We start from the raw sequence: 10,734 nt of genomic DNA, 5'->3' as shown, positions 1-10,734 counted from the left end.
GGCCACGGATCTCTACAAGCTGGTTGAGGGTTTCGATAAGGCGACAAAGGTTTTGGATCAAGTCATTCAAGCATCGGACTACAAGGATCTTCTCCTGATTCACGTTTTGAGTTCTCGGTTGGATGATAAAACACGTCGGAGTTGGGAGGAACATTCGTCCACAATGGAAGAGGAAACTTTGAAAGATTTTGTTGAGTTCTTGCGTCGTCGAATCCATATTCTTGATTCTCTACCCACAAAAATTACTGAGCCAACCCAATCATTAAATCGGAAACCCAATCATATCAAAGTCGCTAGTCACGGTGCGGTTCAATTACCATCAGAATCCTGGAAATGTATCAGCTGTTCAGAGTCTCATCCTTTACACACGTGTCCCGTTTTTGGAAGGTTGCCAGTGGAAGAAAGGGAAAAGCGTTTGCGTCTTCAATCGCTTTGCCGGAACTGTTTTCGTAGGGGACACAGGGCTCAGGAGTGTTCATCCAAATTTTCCTGTCGGCGGTGCAAGGGGCGCCACCATACATTAGTTTGCTTCAAAGCGGAAGAGGGCCAAAATTCACAACGGGTGAAATCTGGTGGTCCTAGGATTGGCCAAGCAGTTAACGATGGTGCATCTACTAGCGGAGGAAATGAAGCGCAGAGGGTTGCTTCCAATGTGGTCAGAACAGCTCAAACAATTCTCTTGGCTACAGCAATTGTTTGGATGCAGGACGATTCTGGTCGCAAGGTTCCGGCGAGAGCACTGTTGGACTCTGGATCAGAATGCAACATTATTTCCACGTCACTTTCCCAGAGGTTACGAATCCAACGTGGAAGGGTGCAGGTGCAAATCAGCGGAGTAGGACAGGTTCCTACGAATACAAAGGAGAGGGTGCGAGCTACGATCCAATCACTTCAATCTGATTACTCGCAACCGATGGAGTTTTACGTGCTGCCCAAGGTAACGGAGGATCTTCCCACGTCGAACATTTCTATTTCCACTTGGCGCTTACCAGAAGAAATCAAATTGGTTGATCCGGACTTTTTCAAATCTAATCCTATCGATCTTCTTCTTGGTGGCCGCTTTTCTGCTTTTTCCCAACAAAGCAACGGATTCAACTGGGTGAAGGACTTCCAATGTTGGTTCACTCAGTTTTCGGATGGCTGGTTACTGGTCGATGTGGTGTAAGCAGTGGAGAGGCTCCTATTGTACTGTACCTCCCTGTTAGCATAATTAGCCTAATCACCGTAGTATATTACAATAACCAAGTAATGAAGCAATCGTCCATAAACTCATAATAATCAAGAAAACCCAAAAGACCAAAATAAACGTTATGTTTTTACACATTCATAAAGCACAAGCACAGCGGGAAAACCTAAAGCAATCTTTTTACTTATTGCAAAAAACCCATAGCCAGCAACCTTTCTTTGCGACCATAATAAAAGAATAAACCCAAACACAACGGCATCCAATGCCAAGACCAAATTTACGTTACCTAAATAAACACGCGCTGACCTTACCTGCCGCGCGTGAAGGCATAGCATACTCAAATAAACAAACATTCTACCTAAGTTAAGAACAACATGTAAACTAGTATATAAGCACAGTATGTTAATAAAACAGATGTTCATTCAAAGCCGAAAAGTAAGAGTGAAAGTATCTTTCTCTTCGAAATCCTAATGTGAGAAAACGTTAAACGTGCGAAGTATATTTGATGGCGACCGTGACACGCGACTCGAGCGTGTAGAATAACGTTGACCGGGACAAGTGACTCGATCGTGAGTGAAGAGAAAAAAAAATTTTTTTTTTGTTTTTCCTTTGCAAAATGGGTTGGTTTACCAGTGATAACCACATAACGAACAATAATTTCGCGGCAGAAGAACTGCAAACTATCGGGATAGTGCTTGTGGTTATTACCGCATTGGTGCTTCTCTATTTTATTTTCCGGGCCTATAACAGCCACATGAAAGCTCATGTGAGAAATGTGGCCGCACGGGAAATCGTACTGAACAACGTACGCGCGCAACAGTAAAATGATCAAACAGTGCTCAAAGTGAAAAAACAATATATACAAAAAAAAAATGTGTAAATAAAAATAAAAATAATAAAAAAAAAAAAAAACACTAAAGAGGAGACAAAATCCTATACGCTGCCAGCTGTGAAATTTACGAACAGAGTGAGCCCAAACAGTGTATACAAAGTTTTTTTGGTTGGTTGATTTGTTGTTTAACCTGTCGAAGACCCAGTGCGCCCGACCCCATGTATAAACTAGCATGCGGCGCAAAGGGCTGTTGGCCGATTCGTCTACCAACAACAACCACAACATCGTCTACCACGACGGTAACGTCTGACTGGGCAGCCACCGCACAAGCAACAACAGAGATTATCAATATCGACATGAAATGGGCAGCTCTTGTGCTAGTGTTGAGCCTGTTCGTCATTTTCATGTTTTGTAGACTAAGGTGTCTACAAAGATTTGTGGAAAAGCGGCAAGAAGAAAACAGGACCATCCTCCAGGTGGTGATAGCAGCAACAAGCCGGAAAGTGACCAGCGATGGATGACCATTTTTCCAGACATCAACATCTGCTTAATAGGCGCATATAGCCCGCTCCTCGCCTACTCGAAGCCAACGCCAGACGATGCACCCGCAGAGGAGGAATCAACTTCAAATGTAAGTCAAGTAGTAAGTAAGTCAGGAGAGAGATGCATATTTTTAATTAATGGAAGGACTAGAGTTGAAACTCAGCCAACTTAAGAACATAGAATCTAACTTCAAAAAAGCCCCAAACAGAAGCTATACATTACAATTCTTAAATAACCAAAGGAAAATTACAGAAAAATTAAGAAGCGAAATTATTGAAGGACTGAAAACCATTGAAGATAGGATCAGCCCCGACAATCTAACATTAATTTACAAAACAACAAATCGACTATCTAGCTTCATTTTTTACACTATTGATTTAAAATCAATAAGTGCAACCGACAAATTTAAAATAACATTTAAAAACTTGACGCGTACAGTAATCATTTGCGCAAGATTAAGCAATAAAACTAAGATGACAAGCGAAGCAGCATTTGACATCAAAACCGCCACGGCGCTAGTGCAGCCATATGACGGAACAGCGGACGGATTGGATGCGTTTTTAGACGCTACCAATCTATTGATTGAGCTAACCTCAGCAGCTCATCAAGCAATCGCGGTAAAATTTATAAAGACTCGCCTCACTGGTAAAGCCAGACTTGGCCTACCAGAAACAGCGACAACTCTCGCTGCAATTGCGGCTGACGTTAAGAAGAGGTGTGCCAGTAAGGCCACACCTGAAATAATCACAGCCAAATTAAAGGCTATTAAACCAAAAGGGTCTACGGAAAATTTCTGTGAAGAAGTAGATACCCTAACGAGCAAACTCAAAGCAGTCTATCTGCAAAACGAGGTGCCGGAAGCTCTAGCTAGCAAAATGGCAACCAAAGTGGGAGTGGAAACATTAGCAAATGGAACCAACTCACACGAAATAAGAACCATGCTAAATGTGCGGGACTTTGATGATATCAAAGACGCAATAAGAAAGGTTCTAGAGCTTTCTACCTCTAGTAACCAAATTCCACAAATTGCTCAAAACCCACAAATATTTGCCATTTCACGCCACAGAAATCAACCAAGATTTCAGAATACGCGTGGAAACACGCGTTACAATGGCAGAAATGGACAGCAGGGTAACCGCTATAGAAACAACACGTTTCACCAGCAGAACCCTCAACAGCGTTATTTTAATAATAACCAAAATTTTGTACAACAAAACCGTGGGCAACATTTTGGTCAGCATAGAAGACCAACTCAGCGACGTATTTACACAACAAACGTCCAACAAGAGCAGCAAATGACAATGCCAATGAATTTGACCATGACTACAGGGACCAATCAACCTCAGGGTTTACCGAGATCCCCAAACGTGCCTTTTTTAGACCATGCGGGTCACATGATGGACCCAAATTAAACAAACCTATTTACTCTATAAACCCAAGCGCAGCTAATTTTGTGACAATTTTTGTCCAAATGTCTAACTGCAAATGTACATTCATGATAGATACCGGCGCAGAAATATCTATTTTTAAGTTAGGAAAGATAAAGCCGATGCAACCTGTAAATACAAATTTAATTTTTAACGTTTCAGGTATTACAGAAGGTCTCACCACTACGATTGGCGAAACCAATACCGACCTTACCTTTTTAAATGGTTTAACGATTAATTATTCTTTTCAAATCGTTAAGGATGACTTTCCAATCTCGACTGATGGCATATTAGGCCGAGATTTCTTTACTAGATACAAATGCACCCTAGATTACGAAAGTTGGCTATTGAATTTTAATTTCAAAAATTGCCTTATATCGGTGCCTATAGAGGATAAACTTAATAACAACATTTTGATTCCTGCTAGGTGTGAAGTTATTAGGAAAATTCCTAACTTCAACATCATTAGGGACTCAGTAGTACTATCACACGAAATAGTACCAGGTGTGTTCTGCGCGAATACAATCATTTCGCCGAACTCGCCGTATGTAAAAATAATCAACACAACTAACAAACAAGTTGCAATAGCAGATTTCACACCAAAAATTGACTCACTAGAGGAATATACAAAAATCGACACAAATTCAAATACTGATCAAACTGCAGATAGAATAAACCAAATTCTTTCAGAAATTGACATGGACGAAGTACCAATGTTTGCAAAACCTCATCTTAAAAAATTAATTAGGCAATTCCCAGATGTATTCTGTTTGCCAGGAGAAAAACTTTCAACAAATAACTTTTATTCACAACATATACCTTTAAAAGACACATCACCTGTCTATATCCCAAATTACAAAAATTTACACTCACAGCAACAAGAAATTCAATCCCAGATACAAAAATTACTTGACGAAGACATTATTGAACCTTCAGTGTCTCCGTACAATTCTCCAATCCTGCTGGTACCAAAAAAGTCAAATGATAATTCCAAGAAGTGGAGATTAGTCGTTGATTTTAGACAACTAAACAAGAAAGTACTGGCAGATAAATTCCCACTGCCACGTATAGACACAATCTTGGACCAGCTAGGAAGAGCAAAATACTTCAGCACTCTTGATTTAATGGCAGGTTTTCACCAAATCCCATTAGATCAAGAATCCAAGAAATATACAGCATTTTCCTCACCTCTTGGTCATTACAATTTCAAAAGGTTACCCTTCGGGTTGAACATCAGTCCTAACAGCTTTCAGCGCATGATGAATATCGCAATGGCTGGACTGACCCCAGAAAGTGCTTTCATCTACATAGACGATATAGTGGTTATCGGATGCTCAGTTAACCACCATCTAAGTAATCTATGTAAAATATTTGAGCGACTCAGACATTACAACTTAAAGTTGAATGCCAGCAAATGCAAATTTTTTCGTACCGAGGTTACCTACCTTGGCCATAAAATCACTGATAGAGGAATTCTACCGGATGATTCAAAGTTTGAAGTCATAAACAAATACCCAACACCCACTAATGCAGATGAAGTACGTAGATTCATTGCTTTCTGCAATTACTACCGAAAATTTGTGCCGAATTTTGCGCATTTGGCAAAACCTTTGAATAATTTACTAAAAAAAGGATCCATATTCCAATGGACTCCCGAACACGAAGTCAGTTTCCAAACACTTAAACAGCATTTATTAGCCCCACAAATTCTGCGTTACCCAGATTTTTCAAGACAATTCGTTCTCACCACAGACGCATCAGATGTAGCGTGTGGTGCAGTACTTTCCCAAAGATACGAAGATGGAGATTTTCCAGTCGCCTTCGCTAGTAAGAGTTTTACCCCTGGCGAACGCAATAAACCAATAATTGAGAAAGAATTAACAGCAATACATTGGGCCGTTAATTATTTTAAGCCATATTTGTATGGTTATCGTTTTTTGGTTCGTACCGACCATCGACCGTTGGTATACTTGTTCAATATGAAGAACCCCACATCGAAACTGACAAGGATGAGAATAGACCTAGAAGAATTCGATTTCGACATCGAGTTTGTGCAAGGAAAATCGAACGTGTGTGCGGACGCGCTTTCACGTATAGAAATTCCTACCAGCTCGGAACAACTAAAGTCTTCTAGTATACTCATGGTGAATACGAGAGCCATGACTCGAAAAGGAGCAAAATTAAATCCAACCGCGGATTCGAAACAAACCTGTAGCGAGACTGATCACCTTACTGCATGGCAAACTGAAAATCCATCGCAAACTATGAAACTACTTAAACTTGGTTGTGAGGTGCACCATAATCAGTTGAGAATGAATATTTTTAACCATAATTTTAAGAAAACTTTAGGAAAAGTTAACACTACAATAACGCGCGAAAATGGAAGCCAAGCATTAGAGCTTGCGTTTCTACATATTGGAAGAATCCTTGGAAAATACAAGAGAAATATGATTGCAATCTCAACGGAGGACGATATATTCAAATTCATTTCCCTGCATACTTTTAAGGAAATCGCAAACACTGTCATTTCCACGTATCAAATAATTATATACAAACCTCCTAGAATTTTGAAAGAGCAGGATGATATAATGGAAATATTACACCAATATCACATGACCCCAACAGGTGGTCATATAGGTCAACACCGTTTGTACCTAAAAATAAGAGAGCATTACAAATGGAGAAACATGAAAGATGACATCGTAAATTTTGTCAGACGATGCGAAACATGTAAAATTAATAAAGTAATTAGACACACTAAAGAGGCAGAAGTTGTAACAACGACGCCTACAAAACCATTTGAGGTCTTATCAGCAGACACAGCTGGACCTTTTACTAGAACTAATAATGGAAACAGGTATATTCTCACTTTACAATGTAACCTTAGCAAATACATTGTGTTAGTAGCAATTCCATCCAAAGAAGCTAATGTTATAGCAAGAGCAATAGTCGAACATTTTATTCTGAAATTCGGACAATTCCTTGAGTTACGCACTGACCAAGGGACTGAATACAATAACCAGGTCTTGGAACAAATTTGTAAAATATTAGAAATTAAACAGACATTTAGTACCGCATATCACCCACAATCTATTGGTGCTCTGGAACGAAATCACAGATGCCTCAACGAGTATCTGCGATGCTTCGTTAATACACACCAAACGGATTGGGATGATTGGGTCAAATATTACGAATTCTGTTTCAACACAACTCCTCATACCGAACACGGATTCACTCCATATGAACTTATTTTTGGATACAAGACAACATTACCACAAAATTTAACTACAAGAAATGAACCAGTATATGACTTAGATCAATTTCATAACGAGCTTCAATTCAAATTACAGAACTCCAATACAATAGCTAGAGAAAAATTAGTACACAACAAAGTAATACGACAGAATAAAAATAATGCAAACACTAATCCAATTGACATAAAAATAGGAGATACAGTATATTTGTCGAACGAGAATAGAAAAAAATTAGATCCCTTTTATATAGGACCTTTTACAATAACAAAAATAAATACCCCAAATTGTACCATAAAAAATAAAAACACCAGCAAAGAAACTGTAGTACACATGAATAGGGTAATAAAGGCATAAATAAGAATGCCTCAAATAATTCGACATTCTTTTTTTTAGGGGGGAGGTGTACTGTACCTCCCTGTTAGCATAATTAGCCTAATCACCGTAGTATATTACAATAACCAAGTAATGAAGCAATCGTCCATAAACTCATAATAATCAAGAAAACCCAAAAGACCAAAATAAACGTTATGTTTTTACACATTCATAAAGCACAAGCACAGCGGGAAAACCTAAAGCAATCTTTTTACTTATTGCAAAAAACCCATAGCCAGCAACCTTTCTTTGCGACCATAATAAAAGAATAAACCCAAACACAACGGCATCCAATGCCAAGACCAAATTTACGTTACCTAAATAAACACGCGCTGACCTTACCTGCCGCGCGTGAAGGCATAGCATACTCAAATAAACAAACATTCTACCTAAGTTAAGAACAACATGTAAACTAGTATATAAGCACAGTATGTTAATAAAACAGATGTTCATTCAAAGCCGAAAAGTAAGAGTGAAAGTATCTTTCTCTTCTAAATCCTAATGTGAGAAAACGTTAAACGTGCGAAGTATATTTGACTATCTTATGCCAGCATTCATCAATTTCACAATCTTTGGAAAAATTAATGAGCAAATTTTGGGAAATCGAAGAAGATCGATCTTCGTCTAAATATTCCGTGGAAGAAACCCGATGTGAGGAAATTTTTATTCAGACGGTAAAAAGAGCAAACGATGGTCGGTACAAAGTTGGTTTGCCGAAATCCCCCGAAGCTGTGGCACGTCTTGGAGATTCTAAATCTGCTGCTTTACGAAGGTTGCTACAGTTGGAACGGCGTCTAGGTCAAAACGAATCGCTGAGGAGCGAATACAATGACTTCATGTCTGAGTATTTAAGTCATGGTCATATGAAAAAGGTTATAGAACCGAACGATAATATTCCCCACTTCTATCTTCCCCACCATCCGGTTATCAAAGCTTCTAGCACTACAACACGTGTTCGGGTTGTGTTCGATGCCTCGGCAAAATCAACAAATGGAGTTTCCCTCAACGACGCACTTTTAAATGGGCCAGTTATCCAAGATGATTTGCGGACGTTGATTATTCGAAGCAGGTTTTTCCCATAATTTTGATCGCTGATGTTGAAAAGATGTTTCGGCAGGTTTGGATCGATGCTGCCGACTTGCCACTACAGCGAATTCTGTGGCGTTTTTCCCCAACGAACCCCCAACAAAGAAACTGTAGTACACATGAATAGGGTAATAAAGGCATAAATAAGAATGCCTCAAATAATTCGACATTCTTTTTTTTAGGGGGGAGGTGTACTGTACCTCCCTGTTAGCATAATTAGCCTAATCACCGTAGTATATTACAATAACCAAGTAATGAAGCAATCGTCCATAAACTCATAATAATCAAGAAAACCCAAAAGACCAAAATAAACGTTATGTTTTTACACATTCATAAAGCACAAGCACAGCGGGAAAACCTAAAGCAATCTTTTTACTTATTGCAAAAAACCCATAGCCAGCAACCTTTCTTTGCGACCATAATAAAAGAATAAACCCAAACACAACGGCATCCAATGCCAAGACCAAATTTACGTTACCTAAATAAACACGCGCTGACCTTACCTGCCGCGCGTGAAGGCATAGCATACTCAAATAAACAAACATTCTACCTAAGTTAAGAACAACATGTAAACTAGTATATAAGCACAGTATGTTAATAAAACAGATGTTCATTCAAAGCCGAAAAGTAAGAGTGAAAGTATCTTTCTCTTCTAAATCCTAATGTGAGAAAACGTTAAACGTGCGAAGTATATTTGACTATCTTATGCCAGCATTCATCAATTTCACAATCTTTGGAAAAATTAATGAGCAAATTTTGGGAAATCGAAGAAGATCGATCTTCGTCTAAATATTCCGTGGAAGAAACCCGATGTGAGGAAATTTTTATTCAGACGGTAAAAAGAGCAAACGATGGTCGGTACAAAGTTGGTTTGCCGAAATCCCCCGAAGCTGTGGCACGTCTTGGAGATTCTAAATCTGCTGCTTTACGAAGGTTGCTACAGTTGGAACGGCGTCTAGGTCAAAACGAATCGCTGAGGAGCGAATACAATGACTTCATGTCTGAGTATTTAAGTCATGGTCATATGAAAAAGGTTATAGAACCGAACGATAATATTCCCCACTTCTATCTTCCCCACCATCCGGTTATCAAAGCTTCTAGCACTACAACACGTGTTCGGGTTGTGTTCGATGCCTCGGCAAAATCAACAAATGGAGTTTCCCTCAACGACGCACTTTTAAATGGGCCAGTTATCCAAGATGATTTGCGGACGTTGATTATTCGAAGCAGGTTTTTCCCATAATTTTGATCGCTGATGTTGAAAAGATGTTTCGGCAGGTTTGGATCGATGCTGCCGACTTGCCACTACAGCGAATTCTGTGGCGTTTTTCCCCAACGAACCCCATCGACACCTTTGAACTGTTGACCGTTACTTACGGCACAAAGCCAGCTCCTTTTCTAGCGACACGTGTACTTAAACAGCTGAGTTTAGATGAGGCGGAAAATTACCCTTTGGCTGCAAAAAGACTTGGAAAAGACGTTTACATGGACGACGTCATCACGGGAGCTATGGATGTAGATGAAGCAAGGGTGCTACGGAAACAGCTCGACGATCTCACTCAAAGTGGCGGATTCCGTCTGCGGAAATGGGTGTCCAATATTCCAGCGGCCCTGGAAGGTATTAGCGAGGACAATTTGGCCATTCCGTTTGGTGACGGGATTGATTTTGAAGCTGAGAAAACAGTCAAAACCCTAGGATTGGTTTGGGAGCCAAAGACGGATACTTTTCGGTTCAATTTGGAGTTTTCACCAGACTCATCGGAAACTCTTACCAAAAGAGTTATTCTATATCGGATTGCAAAAATTTTCGATCCTCTTGGAATGCTTGGACCCGTTGTCACAAGAGCTAAACTATTCATGCAGGAAATTTGGCTGTTGAAAAATACAAACAACAAAGCTCTAGGTTGCACAGCAAAAAAAAATGTAACGCTGGCCGATGTAATTTATGAAGATGTAAGCCAACCGATGTATTTTTTTGGATAATTGTTTTAATATTACATCTTTTCTATGTACACCATGTGAGCAAGTCTTTTA

At 39.5% G+C, this 10,734-nt stretch overlaps 2 protein-coding genes across 2 annotated transcripts; both read left to right on the top strand.

The window, feature by feature from the left end:
- Positions 1 to 8,198: 8,198 nt before the first annotated feature.
- On the top strand, positions 8,199 to 8,696 carry LOC129759180 (uncharacterized). The gene has a single exon (XM_055756588.1). It carries the CDS (start codon positions 8,199 to 8,201, stop codon positions 8,694 to 8,696), a length of 498 nt encoding a protein of 165 aa, XP_055612563.1.
- A 749-nt stretch (positions 8,697 to 9,445) lies between these two features.
- On the top strand, positions 9,446 to 9,943 carry LOC129759179 (uncharacterized). Its single transcript, XM_055756587.1, has one exon. The coding sequence runs from the start codon at positions 9,446 to 9,448 to the stop codon at positions 9,941 to 9,943; it is 498 nt and encodes a 165-aa protein (XP_055612562.1).
- Positions 9,944 to 10,734: the final 791 nt, after the last annotated feature.

This window comes from Uranotaenia lowii, unplaced genomic scaffold (assembly GCF_029784155.1).
Source record: "Uranotaenia lowii strain MFRU-FL unplaced genomic scaffold, ASM2978415v1 HiC_scaffold_1184, whole genome shotgun sequence".
NCBI lineage: Eukaryota > Metazoa > Arthropoda > Insecta > Diptera > Culicidae > Uranotaenia > Uranotaenia lowii.
The sequence above is the reverse complement of the archived record's forward strand: the minus strand, read 5'-3'. Positions and strand labels throughout refer to the sequence as shown.

Excerpts from the sequence above, each read along its gene's own strand:
- LOC129759180 (XM_055756588.1), top strand. The coding sequence starts at position 8,199 with ATGAGCAAATTTTGGGAAATCGAAGAAGATCGATCTTCGTCTAAATAT.
- LOC129759179 (XM_055756587.1), top strand. The coding sequence starts at position 9,446 with ATGAGCAAATTTTGGGAAATCGAAGAAGATCGATCTTCGTCTAAATAT.